Source organism: Phragmites australis, chromosome 8, assembly GCF_958298935.1.
Source record: "Phragmites australis chromosome 8, lpPhrAust1.1, whole genome shotgun sequence".
In the NCBI taxonomy this organism is placed as follows: domain Eukaryota; kingdom Viridiplantae; phylum Streptophyta; class Magnoliopsida; order Poales; family Poaceae; genus Phragmites; species Phragmites australis.
In genome coordinates, this window is record NC_084928.1 from 26,279,542 (window position 1) to 26,299,041 (window position 19,500).

General features: G+C 46.0%; 2 protein-coding genes across 2 annotated transcripts; both read right to left on the reverse strand.

Moving 5' to 3' along the window:
- Window positions 1-2,697: 2,697 nt before the first annotated feature.
- LOC133926859 (peroxidase P7-like) lies at window positions 2,698-4,319 on the reverse strand. Its single transcript, XM_062372997.1, has 3 exons — window positions 4,061-4,319; window positions 3,766-3,957; window positions 2,698-3,678 (listed from the first exon to the last, which is right to left on the reverse strand). Exons 1-3 carry the CDS (start codon window positions 4,268-4,270, stop codon window positions 3,127-3,129), a joined length of 954 nt encoding a protein of 317 aa, XP_062228981.1. The 5' UTR covers window positions 4,271-4,319; the 3' UTR covers window positions 2,698-3,126.
- An 8,123-nt stretch (window positions 4,320-12,442) lies between these two features.
- On the reverse strand, window positions 12,443-13,580 carry LOC133927692 (protein ALP1-like). The gene is made up of 2 exons (XM_062374120.1): window positions 12,974-13,580; window positions 12,443-12,891 (listed from the first exon to the last, which is right to left on the reverse strand). The coding sequence occupies exons 1-2, from the start codon at window positions 13,551-13,553 to the stop codon at window positions 12,443-12,445; spliced, it is 1,029 nt and encodes a 342-aa protein (XP_062230104.1). The 5' UTR covers window positions 13,554-13,580.
- Window positions 13,581-19,500: the final 5,920 nt, after the last annotated feature.

Here is a 19,500-nt window from a genome sequence, read left to right on the forward strand (position 1 = left end):
ATGCTTGACTTTTGCCTTCTTGTGGTCACCTTCTTTGTTCTTGGTCCGGTAGGTGGAGTTAGTGGAGGAGTTACACATGGACCAGGTAGAGTCAAGTCACCAGTAGCCTGCAAAGAACCAGATAATAAGAATGCATTATCGAGTAAAAGTATGACCAACTAAAGAGCGATAATTCGACTAAAATTACCTCTCTAGTCGGGTCATCAGGCATGAAAGTCCCTCGAGTTGGGGATTGCGAGGACACGTCAGACGTCCCCTAAAAAAAAGAGCCATCCATGCAACTCGCCATTAATAGAATGACCGAAAGGAAATCGATAACTCGAGAAGAGTTACCTTTTCGGCCGGGTCATCAAGAGTGGCGGTTGCTCGAGGAGGCAATTGGGTAGGTACGCTCGTTGTTCCCTAACAAAAGGCCACTCATCCAAACTGAATGTATTCAAGTATCTACTTGATAATTTGGAAGGAAATAAGAAGATAATAAGAACTTCAATCAGCATACCCGAGGGCTCCTTCGCTTGCGCTTGAGAGGGCTCAGATCCGACAATAGATGAGAAGACGGGGACGTTCTCTTCGATTGAAGAGACCCCTCGGCCTCCTCGTTGGTCGATCTTTTCCCCTTGTCGATGGCATCAGCGAAAGTAGCATCGTCGAGATCAAAGACCTCATTCGAAAAGATGTGTTCTTGACGAAAAACTAGAGTCTGCAGTCATACAGACGAATCAGATCAAATAGGCAATTACCGGTCCTACTTTTCCATTAAGAAAATCCTTACGTCTGGTCGAGGATTCGGTAAGGAGTAAGGCAGAATGCCACACTCCGGTGTGCCGGAAGAGAAAAGCTTGTTCAACCGAGCGGTGACATCCTGTGCAGGCAGGGCTAAAAAAGAGAAGAAAGGTTTACTCGACAAAGCTTACTAAGCCTTACATCCGGCCGCATCCTTGAAAGCATCCTCATCCCCACTGTATTCCCAAGCCAGGCGCATTCGTGCCTTCAAGGGACTCAATATCTGACTAATAAAGTCTCTAGCCACATGCCACCTAGTTAGGCCAAATTACCTCAGCATGCCAATCTTGTTGGCAAAGTAGGTGGTGTGGCTGGACTCTCAATGCTCTTGCATCCAAGAAACATTTTGGACGGGAAAAAGACATCTATACACTAAAGGAAAACTGATTGGGTCGGGATTGGAGACGTAAAACCGAAGTTTCTTCCAATCCTTTGACCAAGAGGAGGTTAGGGGAACCAAGATATAGGAGTTTCTCATTCCACTCCTCAACTAGAAACTACATCCCCCAACACATTTATTGTCGGTAATCCTCTTCAATTTATGAAATACTGAAAAAGATTCAAACTTGGCTCAATGCCGAGGAAAGCCTCAAAAAGATGAATAAAAACACTCAACATGGTGACGGAGTTGGGGTTCAGGTGGTGGAGTTCAATCTGGTATCGATCGAGCACGTTGAGCAGAAACTTGGAAGGAGGGATGTTAAATCTGCAACAAAAGAAATACTCAAAAACTATGAACTCGTGCTTGATCTTACAGGAAGGGAATCTCTCACCCGATGCCGTCCTCCATTCGACCAGGCTGCGCAGTGGCACCACTCCTTCCGCTTTGAGTTCCGCCAGCCGGGACTCTTGCATCCCCGAGAGTGTCCAGGCCTCGATCATGAACCGCGCCTCATCATACTGATTGAGCGAGGCGCTGGCAGCTGCTGCATCCGACTGCTTCTCCGGCGAGAAGGAAGTCGGAATCATTGGGGAAGGGTTGGGATCCATGGATCTAAACTTTTTTCTTGTGATAGTGCGTGTCGAGGCAGAGAAAGTTGAGAGGCTTGTGTAGGAAGACAAATGGCAAAGGACGAAGAATGGTTGCTGCAAGTTTGGGTCTTACGGGTAAAAAACCAAAAAGTTACCACCATTTCAACCACTCCCACCTTTGCAACACCTCGATTGGCGCAAAAAAAAGGAATGATGACGATGTGCGAATCTCTGTACACCCTTCTGCCCGCATTAAATGCTCTCATACCCGTCGTTTCAAATTTCGAAAGGTTTTTTAACTCTACTCGGAGTCGAATGTTGATCAGTTAAGTTCTTTAAATCTTTTTTCTTCGAGTCGTGTGGTTAGCCACAGGACGCTCGACCCGACTAAGCTTCCACTTGATACTTGAGAAAGGATTCGTCCATACTCGATTCTTTTTGACCATGGGACTGATCTACTTTACTCGATCAAGCTTAAACTTGGTAGTACTCGAGTAGGTGCTTATGGAAACCTCTCGTCCGGAGTAGAGTTAGGGGGCTATTGTCGAATATCTAACTATAGAGTATATACGTATAAAGAGTACATCATATACTGACAAGGTATATATGAAGCATATTCGATAACTCCAGGTATCGCGGAACCGAATCAGCGGTACCTGATACACCTAGAATAAAGGAAGTACATACCGAGAGGGATTAGATTGGTTACCCAAACCAATACGATCTTTATACAAAACAGGTATATTTACTTGGACGTCAAGAAAGACAACTCTCTATCGACTATGGCTGAATAGGAGTCGATACCTCACCTCTATATAAGGCGGAAAGGCTAGGAGGGACAGAGGACGAAACACACGAAGGAACAACCACAACTAGACAAGAACAAGGAATTACGAGCAACACGGAAAGCAACAATAGAGGAGTTACTCGACGACTTGAGCCCTATGATAGATTAGATCCAATCAACTCCTTCTAATAGTCTTAGCCACCTTGCTTATACTCGGGATCATCAATACAAGACAGTAACAGCCCCACAGGACGTAGGGTATTACTCCAATCAGAAACCCGAACCTGTATACATTATTTTATCTCTCTTCGTGATTAATCCCTACTCTCGAAGGTATCCAGTCAATTTACAAACACTTGTCGGGAACTAATCTTCGACAACACAATTATAGAATCTTTTTCCTTACAAAATTCTTGCATCCGATACGACCTGCTCTGTGATTTTGCCGAGCAAGCACAAAACTAATTGCAGCAGCCTGATTATTTATCAGGGCAGAACAAATGAAGGCATAAAAGATCACAAAAGAACACTTGTAATTAAATTTAGGCTCTTAGCCACAAATAAAACTTCAAGTATAGCCATTCTTAGTTAACTTTCCTGCAGTTCAACCTGATCTCCGTCGGCGTCCCAGCAGCCGGCGCAAGGCCACCCATCTTCACCATCGCCTTGGCGAAGTCAGTGGCGAACATGCCGGCATTGCCGCTGTACTTCCTCACCAGCGCGTCCTGCGGCCCGCCGTTGAAGAGCTCCTGGTCGGAGTGCAGCAGCCCGCGCTGCGCCACCAGGTTCCTGTAGTAGGCGTTGTCGAACGCGTCCGGCGTCTGGTCGTCGAACGGCGCGAGGTTGCCGTCCCCGCCGCCCTGCGGGCACGTCCGCCGCCGCGCCGCCGCGAAGGTGGTGTTGATGTTAGGCTCGGTGTAGATGCGGCCGCGGAAGAAGACGCAGCGCGCGCGCCCCACGGTGTGCGCGCCGGAGAGCGCCGTCATGTCGCGCGGCGAGAGCCCCTTGGCCGCGAACGCGGAGACAAGGGACGTGGCGCTGGAGCCCGGACCAGGGAGGTTGGCGTTGGCGGCGCTCTGGCTTGCCGTGCGCGAGTCCTTCCGGCCGAGGTGCACGTTCCACGTCGGGCCTCCGAGCTGCGGCGCATGCAGATCAGCGTTAAGAGGAAATGTGAGCTGGTCATTAGACTGTACGTGTTCACTATTATCACTAGAAGGACTGACCAAGTTTACGGCGTCTCGAGATGCCAGAGCGACGATGTCAGCGCACGACACGGTGCCCTTGCAGGCCGCTTCAACCTGCACCTTGATGGCGTCGATCACCTCGTAACCGCGGACGGAGTTGACGTTCGCGCCGGCGTTCTTCTCGCCGGTGAACGTCTTCGTGTCATCCAGAAGGATGGACGCATCGCACCCCTGTGCACACATACGCATACACATGTCAGCGCACTCTGAGCTCATCAAGGCCAAGAAAGGCGAAAGCTAGGCAAGCCTAACATGGCTACTGTACGTGACCGACATTGACGAAGCAGTCGTGGAAGAAGAGCCGGATGATGGACGCGCCCATCCGCGGCTCCTTGGCAACGGCATGCGCCATCATCGACCGCACGATGGCGGCTACGTTGGGGCACGACTTGGCGTAGAACTTGGTCGAGAGCTTCGCATGGCAAGGAAGAAGCAAACAGAGGAGAGCAAGAACAGCAAAGCTCGTAGCGGACGAGGTGCTCATATCTGGCTCAGCCACTACCGAAACAGAGCACGGAGCACGCCGTCCTGATCGGTAGCTAAGCAGGAAGAGACACTGGCCACTCGCGTATTTATGGTGTGATGGTCACGGTACTCCGCGTCCATACTGTAAGGCGCACTTGGCGCTGGTGATTGGTTGAGGCGCATGGTGGCCTCAGTTGCGGTTGTGCGCGGCGCACCACCGTGCCTGGCATCCAAAACCGACGATCGAGCAGCAAGCACATCGGGATGGGTCAGTCCTGGCTTTGGGGAACAAAGGGGGGGGGGGGGGTGATCGGGGCGTCGTGGCTGCTTTGCTTTCTCTTTCTTTCCATCTTTGCGTGGTGTGGGAAGGTTCGGAACATGGTCGAAAGGTACCTAAAACCCGGCATTTTAACTGCTTTTTGCTTACAACACAGTTCGTGAGTGGCATAGTGGGTGCCTACACCTGATGCCACATGGGGAAGAATGATGTTTCATATTCTGGCCAGTCGGTAGTGTAAAGTATCTTGGTTAGGGCATAATATCTTGTGTTGCGGGCGGGATTAAATCCAGCGTGAGTTTATGAGGGGTAAATGAGTCCAAGACGTCCTCCTATAAGCCTGCGTTGGTCTTTGCGAAAATAGTAATACGCCCTATATACTGGGTCAGAGGAAGTAGTTCGGAGTGCTGAAAACGTTCACAAGAGGAAAATGGACTTTTCCCTTGAGAGAAAGTTTTCAATCAATTTCATTTAACATTTTTTTTAATTTTAGTTGACTCGATTAAGTACAAGTACCTATGTTGTATGAAAAAATAATGAATCAAACAAAATACTTTTGAATTAGATCGATCATTTAGCATGATTAAAAAATGGAAAACACAATAAGGATAAATGACACAAACACTAGTAATATGAGGACTCACATGTTGGATCACCCCAGGATTACACAAGCGAACTTGTGGGCATGGCTCTTACAAGAACACACATGAACATACCTGGGCGTGCACACGAAGTTGGATAGGAAATAACCAAAGAATTGAACCAACACAAATAGTCGGGGAGCCCACCTCATCTTCAGGGCGAGTTTTTTTGGGATATAGAACCCGAATTTTTTTATATATATTTTCTATTAAAAATTTAAATAAATAGACTCCTCGCGGTAAGATTTGCAAAAATAGACGTCTATCGTCCAGCCCTTTCAGAAGGTGGTAAGGATGCCCACGGTGGCAGGAGACCCCTTACCGCCCTCTAAAAGGGCGGGTTGGGCTAACCGCCCTCTCAAAGGGTGGGTAGGTGCTAACCGCCCTCCCAAAAAGCGGGTAGGCCCAGGTATGGTTTGTTTTTTTATTTTACGTTTGTATTTTTCAATATTAAAAATAGTGCATATTCGTTCGGTGAAAATATTTGAAATTAATATGTTGCAAATTTTGGATCAAAATGGTAAAAAAGTTGCCAATACGGCATAATAGAGTTTTGATATTTTAGAAAATATGGATGGTTGTAAATTTGTCGATATTTTTGGACTAGTTTATGTATTATTGGGAGGATGCAAAATCAAATTTTATGAATAAATTATAGATGTGAAGCACTCGCAGCATATTACGTGGCAAATGGCGACAAACATTACATGGGACATACGGTGGAAAATATTACATGAGACTCTAACCACAAAGACACGACGACAAAAAATAGTGGTATGTACGGTACGCATAAAGACCTACCTAATAGTGCACCGCTCCTAATCATAACATGCCCTAGGGAGTGAAAACATGCCAGGTTACATTAGATGCTCTCTACTGAGTGCACCTAGGATATTTGCCCTTTCACATGGCATCAGGACCTGCCGCCTTAGTGCGATGGGTCCTCTCCCGCTTCCTTGCCCTCTCAGCTTCGCGGGCCTGAGCCACGGTATGGTCCTGCATTGCATTCCTCATGCGCTCTTCTTCCTGCGGCTTTAGCTGTATTTCCTCTTACTGTTGCTCGTACTCCCGGCTTGCGTAAGCTTCCCTCCTCCACCACATGGTCATATCGACCCACCGCTTCTGGTCTTCATTTTGCTCAATGTCGAGCCATTCAATGAAGTCACAGATAGGTGGAGGAGACTGGACAAATAAAACAAGATGAGAGATTAGTAAAACAGTGCGTGAAATCGGGAAAGATGTGGCTGATCTTTGTCGCTATACCGGTGGGTACTCATACGGTCTATGTTGAGGCTTGTCATATTGGTAGTTGGCACACATGAAAAAGCGTAGGCCATAGGTGTAGGAGGGAGATGGCCTGGGACTCGCGAAGCCTACAATAGTCGCCACAGAAGCACATCGGTGGTTCGACCCCCTGGGGGATGAAAATCCCCCAATGTTTCTTGGGTGGGCTTGGTGGAGCTGATGAAGACATTGCAGTTGAGAGAACTGAGAAATGAGTGGTGTATCCATGCATGAAGGTGAGGTTATTTATGGTGGCAGAGGGTAGGTGCATGGAGTGGATGTATGGGCTTGGCAGGGGGCTGGAGCATTGGATTCCCTCTTGAAGAATGGAAAAGTTGTGGCATTGATGCTGGGCAGAGATTCCATGTGTCAAGATACATGTGTTGTCATTTAATTTATGGTTAAAGCTCTCCCGTGTGGTCACTTCTTGTCTACAGCCCGTGCAAGGACAAAGGTGTTGTCATTTCATGGTTAAAGTTGAGTTGTGCGGTCACTTCATGTCTACAGATTACGCCAGGACAGAGATGTTGTCATTTAATGGTTAAAGTTGAGTCGTGTGGTCACTTCGTGTCTAAAGCTAGACTCCCGACAGAGGTTTCGAGTGGTCACTTCGTGTATAAGTAGCTTTGTAAGAAATACTTTTCTAGGTCTATCATCAACGGTTCATACAAAGCCGAGGACAATAGAAAGTAGCGTGTGGTCACGTCGGATTAAAAAATGCAACTAGCGTGTGGTCACAATGGAATAAGAAATGCAGTTATGCATGGTAAGTAGACCATAGAGAGTAGACACATCCGAATATGTAAGAATAGTTCGTGAATCGAAGATGCATATGTAAGTTACAAAAGTAAATGTATAATCCTACTACTGTCTCCCCCGCTGACGTCGGCTGTTCCCACCATCATAGTCCCAGTGCCACTACCACTGGTTGGCCCTCATGTGCCCCCTAGAGTAGGTCAGGGCGTCGGCTGGACCAACCTGCCTAGTAGGCCTAGTAGGGATCAAAGGTGTTGAGACCTCCTCCTGGGTGTGCTGTGTCCGAAGTGGAGCACTGGGCAGCTAGGACTGTGGGAAGACGTCGTAGTCGGTGTGCCTCCGAAGAAGTCCCTCACGAGGTCGAACGGGGGGGGGGGGGGGGGGTCTGGCCCAAGCTCATCCTCCTGACTCGGGTATGACGACTGCGAAGGTTCCGGCGACGTCCATGTGTACTGACTGGAGGGGCCTACGAACAGATGAATTTATTAGATACGGAAAATGTGCAAATGAAAGTATTTGTATAAAATGCAATATTGTACTTGTATGGTATGCAGGTGCAGCAGTAGATGGTCAGGCATGCGTTTCCTAGTAGGAGGCGAACGGTGGTGGTGGGACCGGTCGAGGTGTAGCTGAAGACGGTCTGGCCTCATCTCCGTAGTAACCTACGGACAATATTAGATATACTATTGAATATATTGAATACAGCAATTTAGTATCGCCCATTACCTGAGTGGCCTGCAAGAGGTGAGGGTGTCAGCACTGAGCTCGGTCTAGGTGGCAACGTCGAGACGTGTGTAGGTGCACCTAATATTTATTTGAAATTAATGCATCAGTAACAAACGAATATCTATAAATGCCGTGCGTATGAAATATCCGTACCTATTGTGACCGGGCATGTAGGTCGTGGTCCAGGTAGCCGTGTGGGTGCCAACCCCGGTGGACGACGTTGCACATCAGACCTCCTGGATGACTCTGTGTGGACCCCACTCGACCTGGGAGGAGCCCCTGCGACATCTGCGGTGGACCAGCAAGAGGTAAGCTTCAAAGCCCGCGTGGTCTTGTCAAAAAACCGCTTGACAAACTCCACTACATCAGCTGCACTGAGCTGCACCCCTTGCCTGAGGCGGTTCATGGTCCAGTCGCGTCCCTATGGATATCATAAATAATATCAACCTGTGGAAACAAACAATAAATGAGAATTTCAGTTTATAGTTGTTCTTATGGGATTATATGCTAATTAAATGAGATGTTAATTATACATATCACTAATGCAACGTCCTTGTCCCAATGGCCCGGGTAGGCCTCTGTAGTCGACGCGACGTGGTGCTGAACATCCTCTGGGGTGAAGGTGACCCATGTATGTGTACGTGGCACATACCACTGCAGGTACTCCTCGAAGCTCCGCTCATCGAGAGGACAAGCCTCCTCCACGACATCCTCAAGGGCCTGGGACCATGCTGAGACGTATGGCGCCCAGCGATCTGCCCAAAGGTTGCCACTCGGTTGTCCCTTTCGTGTATACCTGCAAGTCAACCATGTTAAATAGACTGACAATGAGACGAATGCTATGAATTATTTACTTGATTTTAGTTACCTGTGGACGTGGCCAGGAAACGTGCAAACGTTGACGAAGGGGAAAGCCTGGTAGCACCCGAATTGCCGTATGACACGGTGGTGTGAGTACTCCTCAACGTAGATGTCGAAGACGAACAGCGTCTTCGTAAGCTAGTACTCCTTGTCGCAGGTACACAACGGAGATAGACCCATAGACGCACAGGCTTGGATGAACAAGTAGTTGTAGGGGTCCAGACCACGTCGTCTGGACGAAGACAGTCGAACTGCGACCTAAAAAGCTCGTACGCTCTATGGGCCTGCTCATGCACCCAGTGAGGCTATGGAGAAACATAGTCAGAATCTAGAACAAAAATATGTGAGAAGTAAAGCATTCAAATATTACGTGCGTACCCGGTGTCGACACCACAGTGAGGCCATGGTGGGCCCGTCCTCCTCGGGCTCATCGTACCATTCCTCAGGGTACAGGGAGCGGTCCACAATTGGCTGGCTTATTGTGAACCGCTCGTAAGACCACAGCTGTAGCAGTAGTGGGCACCCAACAAATGTGGCTAGTGGCTCCTTCTTCATGCACGCATCACACAATGCCCGATATGTCACAGCAAGGACAACAGAGGCCCAACTCAACTGTAGGACATCATCAGGCTCCGCATCCGCTATCCACCTCCCGTACGGAATAAGGGTCCTCGACACAGATGGTCTTGGCCACTAGTGAACATAACCTAGCCAAACAACCAAAGCAGGTAGGCCTCCAAGTGCCTCGAGACCGAGTACAAGCCGGCCTCCAGGTGCATGTATGCAAGCTACAAGTAATGCAAATGATGATGAGTAAAATATCTGAAAAACCGTAAAGTAATTGGAAAGTTAAATTGGAAGGTACATGGAACTATAGGATCCACTTCTTCACGGGCTCTTGTGGATCCGACAGGAACTCAGGCACGTAGGGGGGTGCATCATCAGTCCGCTGAACAGGGGAGAACCGCTGATGCATGACATTCATCCAGTCTGCATCCATGTCGATGACTCCAACGGCAGCTCCTGCAACGTCGGAGTCATCTCGCCGCAGGGGAGGTGGAAAGTATGGGTCTCAGGCCTCCATCAATCAACCAGGGCAGCGATTAGTGAGCGGTCAAAATAGAATCGTCTCGCCGCTGCCTTAGGGTTCTCCGTCACTCGGACCTCCACCAAACGACTAAGCAGTAGGAGTCCCGATGCTGCCAACCTGCACCATTGGGAATAGAACATGAATGTGGGGCATGCAATACATAAATAAATCGGCACATACGTACCTAATTAGCGACACACTGGTGCTTTCAACTATCATCGATCGTAAGTAGCTCCCTAGGGCCACGTGGTTGGAATACCCCTAACTCCGTCTGGTGAACGACAGACAAGAAGCTGCGGTGCCTCTTGTCCACTGCAGGGTCAAGAAGCTCGGGGGTCAGAGGGTGCATCATATCTGCATTAAAACCAAATGTACATGAATATATTACAACATGTAGACAAAAAGAATATATATTGAATCAAAATATACAATGCAACTATATATACATGAATAATATGTACAGTCTGTTACATGAAAATATACATATAGTTACGTGAACAGCATATTACATACACGTATGAAAAGTTACATGAATAATATGTACAGTCTGTTACATAAAAATATACACATAGTTACGTGAACAGCATATTACATACACGTATGAAAAGTTACATGAATATATTGTAACATGTAAGTACAAATGTAAGGTCCAAATGCAACGTAGGTAACTAAGGCTAAAACCGTACAAATATAACAGCAAGATACGCTAAATACATTCACACTAAACCGCAGTCATGCCACCACCTACACAACAGGTATATTTTTTGAACAATACTTGTACGTGTGACCTATTTTATTGCACTGGCTGCATCACTTCACCCTTGGACCCGCCTCGGATTCGTCCATATCGTTTCGAATCCGGCGAGTTTGTCGACGTCCCGGTGCGTTCTTCATCCTTTTGAAATCTGGCACATAGATTCGTGAGGGACCTAGATTACTTGTAAATGTATCAACAATGCCGTAGCCATACAGCTCATGGTTCCATATGTTCAGTATCTGATCCTTTATAAAGTACTTAGAAATATATTGCCTGGGAAGCATATTGTGCTCCGCACATGCAGCTATGACGTTTGTACATGGCCTGTGTAGCAATTGTGGCTTCTGGCACATACAAATGCATGAGCCACTCCTAAGCACGCACTCTTGCACATACCGCTCACGTCTTCCACCCCAACGACCCTTATCCTGGCACAGGACATTGAACCTGTGCTCCGCAGTCCCCTCTTGATTAGCGCAGTACATGTGTGCCTTCTTTGTTGCTTTCTCCATATACTCACATAGCGTCCATCCATAAAGCATATGGTTATCTTCCATTGCCTTCGTAGCAGCTGCGTAGCGATCAATAAAATATCTGCAAGTCCCATGCATAATATCTTCTACAATTCCAACAAGTGGGATGAACCTCATACCCCGCATGACCCAGTTGTAGACTTCAGCAAGATTAGTTGTCATTATCCCATACTTTGCCCCACCACTGTCGTACATCAAAGCTCATTTTTCTTTTGGCTCATTTTGTATCCATTGTGAAAAGTTCCTGATAGCTAACCCTAACCTCCTTACTATCTGAGGAGTATTTGTTGAGAGAGGTCCAAGAGCAATCGGTTCATAACCTGTGGCTACTACCCTAGCTATCTGCTTCATGGTTAGTTCGTCTAGTCTTGCCCATAGGGCATTGAACTTTCTCTGCTGGTTCTGACTGCACAATTTCTTGAAAAGCTTCATCAAGTCCTTGTTTTTGAATTGTTTATAAAAGTTTGCACCCATATGCCGCATGCACCACCCGCTCTTCAAGTCGGGCCACTTTGATGTAACACATCATCGAACACTCCCATATTACATATCCAGCAAAGCCTGCAACAACCCCGCATGTCTATCATGAATCAAACAAACATCTGGCCAGTCCAGAATGATAGCATGCTTCACCCGCTCAAGGAACCAATACCAGCTATCTCCGTTCTCACTCTCCACAAAGGCAAACCCCAGTGGCAGGACTTGGTTGTTCCCGTCGACCCCAATTACAGATAATATATGTCCTTTATACTTCCCAGTGAGAAACGTTCCGTCCAGGCAAATGATAGGTCGACAGTGCCTAAATGCTTTGATGGTTGTCGCAAATGCAAAGAAAGCACGCTGCAATACTCATTTCCCGCTATACTCCACATCAGTCGAGGGTAATGCTTGATGTCATAGTAACTTCTAGGGTTTCTTGCACATATTGTGGCTAAGGGCCTGTTTGTTTCAGCTGTGGATTCTGAAAAGCAGCTTTTGGATTCTGGATTGTGGAAAGCTGGATTGTGAAAAGCTGATGATCTAAAAGCTGAGGGCTGTTTGGCAATCTGGATTCTGGATGTGTTGGATTGCTATTTGTGCAGGTCAAAAGTCTGAAATGCCCTTATCTGTCTTGGGTACATTGTTTACCATTTCGTGACACGTTTCTCATTCAATCGAACTTGTAGCTTATTTGTAAAATACGAAATTGCATAATTAAATTACACAAAATACATCATTCAAATAAAATTTAATTTTTGTCCATATCAATATCCTCCTATAAATAATCTACTCTCTCATAGCATACAAAGCATTAGCAAGGTTATCACGGAAGATATTCATATCTCCCTCTTCTTCTCCTAATTCACTATTTTCACCACTCCCTTGAGAGGGTATTGGCATATAATTTTCATCTTGATCACACATGTCAAAATCTTCATCACTCATAACACTATCTCGAATGAAGTTATGAAGAGTCATACATGCATGTATTATTCTTGTTTGCTTTAGCATAGGATAACTTGGTAAGTCCAATAAAATTCTCCACTTCATCTTCAAAACACCAAATGAGCGCTCAATCACATTGCGAAGAGATGAATGCAAATAGTTGAATACCTCCTTCTTGCCACTAGGACGTGGGCCTTGTCGAAACTCCGGTAAATGGTATTTTGTCCCTTTGTAAGGAGCTAAAAAACCCGTTCGATTAGGATAGCCCGAGTCAACAAGATAAAATTTTCCTAAAAAACAATGTACAACATGAGAAATAGTTTTCGATATTGAAATGAAGTGAGATGAAATCAATAAAATATGTGTCCTTACCATGTGAAGGAAATGGGAACTTGTCGGCATATTTCTGTATAGCATCATTGAACACCCTCATGTCATGGACCGATCCGGGCCATCCCGCAACAACAAAAGTAAACCTCATGTCAAAGTCACATATAGCCAACACATTTTGAGTGGAATATCCATGACGTCCCACATGTTGAACCAATTTTGCCGCAGGCACAACAACGGGTATGTGAGTACCATCTATTGCGCCTATGCAATTGTTGAAATATGGTGCAAAACGAGAACCTTGAAGTCTTGGATGCACCATTGTAAACTCTGGGTCCCTTGGTTTCACAACATCTATTGACATAAGATATATACTATCCAACACTTCATTGAATTTCCTACTAATTGTTTCCTTTGACCTCTCAAATCGGTTTTTCACTTGAGTAAATGACTGAGGAGCCCCAATAGTCCATAAAAACATGCCTAAAGCTTCAATGGAGCTCATGTTACTACTTGACTTCAAACCATAAGATGACACCAATAAATTATGAAGGGTATCAAAAAGTGGTCTACTCATCCTAAACATGTCATAGCAATCTTTTGGAATATTAAGGGTATGCATAACCCAGTCATGACCCGATAGAATAGATTCTCTTCTCCGTGACTTGTTCAAATAAGTGTCGGCATAGTACATACCAAATGTGCAAAATATTGCTCCATATTGTTCAAGCACATCAAGTTGATTGCGTGCAACCTCAAATGCTTCATCCTCATCATCACTTCCATACATGTTCATCTACAACATATTCAAACATAGGCATTGTCAAACATAATGAGCATTGATAATGCAACAAATATTGTCAAACATAGGCATTGTCAAACATATTTCACATTGATAATGCAATAATTATTGAACCCAAACATAGACATTGTCATACATAAGTTCAAGCAAATATTACATGAATAAGCTAATATTAGATAACTACTAATAGCCTTCCTTCTTGCACCACATTTTCAACCAACTGAGCCTCCCTTCCTTTGTGGTTATTGTGCGGAATACATCACGATTTTCAGCCTTTACAAAGAGTTGGCTAGCCATGAAATGCTCTACACTTCCTTCGGTTGCTCCGCACTCTACCGTCAAGCTCATCACTTCCTTAATGGACTCAAACCTCATTTCACCCTGCATCACCTTATTGGCAACATCACTATTAGCCTGCATAGTATCCCAAATGCCCTTCATTATCTTAACCATGGGATTCTTCACTTTCTTCTTTGGGCTAGTTGCATTGTTACTGCTACTACATCGCTTTAGTGGATTACTGCCCTTTGAGTTGCTCTCATCTCTGCTATTTTCTTCACCACCTCCTTCTCCAATTCCTTCTCCTATTCCTTCTCCGGGAACACAAGAAGAAGAGCCATCCACTGCTGTAAGATCAAACATGATCTGAAGCTCATCCAGACACTCAGGTGGACCATTCTTAAGCTTCCTCCATTCTGCATGATTCTGTAAAACATTACAAGATAACAGTGGTTCAGATTTGTAAAAAATACATACAGTGTAAATGATGGACATCAATAGAAAATTTAGTACCTTCGTGTTCACTTTCCAGTAACTGTCACTAGCCATCACCGTTCCTTTAGCACTGTCCCATCCAAGGCCAGTGTCTTTGTTAAGCCTTAGCCAGAAGCTATACAAACCCTTAAGTGAGTCCCATTTGTTTTTTAATTGCGTTCTAGAGTGACGCAAGCCAGTCGTTACCAAAAACTTCTCAGCTATGTTCTTATACCCTCTAGTAGTCATAACTCCAATAGGTCTATTCCCAGCTCTTATCTCCTCAACACATATTTCACAAAATGCTCTATTGTTGATGGTATTCCAATCGGCTTTGTCAAACTCATCGATCTATTCGGTAACAATAAGTAAGATTAGCAGCCTCTAAACATGCAATAGAACAGTAGATTTGGCACATATCAAATGATAGAACAGTACATGGCATCAATCTATCCCATTACTGACCAGCCTCAACTCAAGCTATCAGGAGTAATTTGGTACATATCAAATGATAAACAACAAGTAATACTATAAAACAATTGGCATGACAAGCATTACTCCACAAGAATTTCAGAACAAGTTTACTAGCTGAGAACTACTTCACTCTCAAAAAAGGTCTTCTCCCAGGAACCTAACAGCCTAGCAGTACAACAGTGGAGTGCACTTCTTTTACCAATCACAGAGGCATGTGATTACATGAAGCAAAACTATTGTTGATGATCATACAAAAGCACACGCACAAAATAGTTTCATCTCACTAAATAGAATTGAGGCAAAATGATCTCACCGCGCCTGGGAGGGGAGCTGCGCCGCCAGCTCCTGAGAGGGGAGCAGCACCGGCCGAGCTTGGGAGGGAAGCAGCACTGGCCGCCAAGCCAGGGAGGGCAGCAGTGCTGGCCGCCAAGCTGGGGATGGGAGCAGCGGTGGCCGCCAAGCCAGGGAGGCCAGCAGCGTCGGCCGCCAAGCCGTGGAGGGGAGCAGCGTTGGTCGCCAAGCCGTGGAGGGAAGCAGCGCCGGCCGCCAAGCCGTGGAGGGGAGCAGCGCCGACCGCCAAGCCGGGGAGGGGAGCAGCGCCGGCCGCCAAGCCGGGGAGGGCAGCAGCGCCGGCCGCCAAGCCGTGGAGGGGAGCAGCGCCGGCCGCCAAGCCCGGGAGGGGAGCAGCGCCGGCCGCGCGGGAGGGCCGAGGCGCCCTGTATGCGGCCGCGCCGGGCCGGGCCGCCGCGCCGATGCTGGAGAAGTAGGCCGCCACGCTATCTCCTCCAAACAAGGTCGCCGCCGAGCCGGGTCGCATCGGGCCGCGAAATGCTCCGGGCGGAGGAGACGGGACGGCCGACGGAGAGCCACCATCTCCGAGGAAGTAACTCGGTGTGCCGTCGATGGGGAACAGGTTGTGCGCCTCCGTGCCTGGGATCAGATGCGCGACGCAAGATGACGCGGGCGAGGGAGCACCGTCGGGCGAGGGAGAGGCCCCGGCCAGACCGTCTCGGTACGAGAGGGCTGCGTCGAACTCGTTGGTGGCGGAGGCGCCGAAATCGTCCATGGCGGCGCTAGGGTTCGACAGAAACACTGGAGACGATGGGGAACACGGGTTTGCCTGTGGAGACCGTGGTCAGGGGCGCGTGGGAGCGGGAGGGGGTAAGGGAGGGTAGAGGTGGGTAAATTCCACTCAATATTGATGGGTAGTTCGGTCTTTTTGCAAATCAAAAGCTGAGAAAAGCTGGTGGAGTACAGATTGTGGGATTGTGATAATCTAGACTACAGATTATGGAATCCAGCTTATAGAATCTGCTTGTTTGTTTCCACTTCAGCTTATAAAAGCTGGATTCTACAATCCCAAGTGCAAACAAACAGGCCCTAATTGATGCGATAGATTGTGATATGAATCTTCATATGTCCCACACCTCATCTCAATAGCCTTCTATTTCGTTCTCCATGCCTTCGCGTAGTTTATTGTATACTGGAAACTTTGCTCAATAGCACGGATTATTGATCGTGGCTCATACTTCAGGTTGTCCACAATCTTCCCATACATAACATTGGTAACAAAAGTAGATGACAGGTTCCGGTGGGAGAACTCTATTTTCTTAATGTGACAATTATGCTCCCTGACTATTGAGCACTGCCAGTAGTCAACCCACTTCCCCCTGAATGCGTGCACCCACCAAGGACAATCAGGCACCAAACACTTCACGTCGTACTCCTTTTACTCGACTTCACAACCTTGAACTGCCTTTGAAGAGATAGTGATAAAAATTTAACTGCATCAATAACAAACTCCTTAGTATGGTACATAGCACCCTGAGACACCTCATTCTCATGATACTCTCACGGTGTCCGATCAGCCTCACTAACCACTAGCTTCGAAAATTCCGGATTCCTCCACTCTGTAGGAACATGAGCATTTCCCTCCTCGTCGGATTAATCCTCATCGGCAACGACTTCCTTCACCTCTTGATCCTCCATCTCCATCTCCATCTCTTCAATTATGCTAGGGATGTGCTCCCCCTTATCGGCTACACCCCTCAGTTGCATCTCACGCATATCCTTAACATCTTGCTTGGCCCCGACATTTACCAGGTCTGATTCATCTACCACTGTCTGACTTGTTCCCGCTACTGCTTCCGTAGAGTTTATCTCTGTTGGATCCTTTTGATACGCCTTAGCTAACAAAACCAGAGGAAGCCCACAGCCACATGATATATCTACATACTGCCTCCAAGTAGATATCGCATTGATCGGGACGAGCTCGCCAAAGTAGCTCTGATTAGCATGGCTTAGCACAACTCTCAGCTTAAGATCATGTTGTTGGGGATCCAGTTGAAAATGACACATCAGCCACTTTCACACACCCACTATGGTCCTCTCATTGGCTCTACTAAGACCCTTAACGATATGCTGAAATTCAGAGAGATCTACATTGTTAGGACTATAACTAATTTGACATTCACCATAATATATTTGAAAATATAATTTATCTGTCATCCTTAGAAACATCCGAAAATATATCCAATGTTAAGACTGAAAAACTATATTTCTGATTATCAAAACTACAACGAAATTACCAGCACCAATTATCGCCTAACAATAGGTTATTTAACATTGCCCCTAAGAAACTAACCTAATTAAACTAATTAACCATCCGTCTACTTAATAAAATTTCTAATTACCTACAATTATTATTTACATCATTATTCTGTACAATCTAGATATTCGAAACTACCATACTATAAATACTACTATGCATCTAATGGCTATCCTACCACGTCGTAATTAATATTTACAATATATTACAAAATACAGTATTTTCTACATTTCTAAACCCTTGGTCATTTTAATATAGCTATTGTTATACCGCTAAACCCTAGATCTAGTGGTACTTCACTTACTAATAAAAACATGAGTATAAAAAAATTACCGGAAAACACGCTTCAAAATCCGCTGATCGAAAACAGTAGGACTTCGCCGCGCTGCCTCCCTCTCCTCTCCTCTCCCTTTCTCTTTTTCCAGAATAAAATGAGGATTTTCTCTCATTTTTGAGGTTTAAATAGAGGAGGGGGCGGGGCAGGCCCCCTAATTGTCCTATGAGAGGACGGCAAGGGGCCTAAACGCGGTAAGGGCTGCAGGTGTGAGGATTCCCCCTACCCGTCGTTTGAGAGGGCGGTTAGTCCCACCCGTCCTTTCAGAGGGCGGGAAGGGGGGACTATGGTAATCCTTACCACCCTCTGAAAGGGCTACGTAGACGCCTATTTTTATAAATCTTTTCACGAGGAGTCTATTTATTTAAATTTTTGATAATTTTTAAAAAAAAAACTCTATAGAACCCCCCTAGTTTTGGGCCAACTCTGGTAACAGAGTCTGGTCCACAATCTCTACGCCCGTAGGACACTAAAACGGCGAAGGACCAGTGGATTGTGGCTGCGTGTGAAGGACCAGTCAATCAGTCAATGCCCAGGGACACCATTATGGGACGAGCTAAATTGTCGGAACAGACTCACATTAGTTGTGAGGAGAGATTGAAGGAACGTAACTTAAACAATGGGTGAGCCTCTCACCTCTAGAGCTAGTTTTTGGCACTACTAAAGAAATGAATATTGACGATGGAATATGTGGTCGTTGATGGTCTTTAAAGACTCTGTCATTAAAAGTATGATCAATCACATACAATTTTCCCTCATTAAAAATTTCCCCCTCTCACGACAACTTTTTTTTATAATAACCACCACATTTCCGGTCGTTAATAATATTACGCATGCTACTATTGGAGAATTAACGACTAATCTGTACTATTAACGACCACCTTTTTAATCTGTATAAATGCTATAGAGCACACTTTCTGGGCATTAACAACCACTTCCTTTCAATTGCAATGCCACTCTGCGTGTAAACATCTTTATCCTTCAAAGATTTATGTGACATTGTTGAAGTTGATAGCAAAGAACATGGGTGATAAATGTGAAAGGCAATGCATTCTCAATTGACATTGAAGTCACTTCTTTTTTTTTTTAAGGTCAAAGAGCTTCATTCATTAACTGGAAGCAGTATTACAATCTAGCTCTAGAGACAATCACGAACTAGCAAGGGCGCTTCAGAATGCCATCCACCCGTCAACAACCGTGAAACCAAGTACGTGCAGTTTTATTACATGATCAGCTAGAGTAGATCAATTAAAAAGAAGAACATCTCCTACTAAGCTCTCCGATATCTTCTAAAATCGGTGAGATCTCTGATCGTTGACGTGCCGGATTTTCCCATAGATCAACCAAAACATGACTGTCTGTTTCCATTATCACATTCCGAGCAGCTCTTTGAATTGCATATGTTAAGCCATCCCTGCAAGTATATGCTTCCATCAATAGAGCACTCAAGGCATGTTCATACCATAAAGCGGCCCCACCACCAAAGTGACCATGCTCATTACGTAAAACCCAGCCGGTAGCTCTTGTGTTATCATTGGCAAAGAAAGCACCATCAACATTGCACTTCAGCCAGCCTGCTGGTGGTTTCATCCACTTTC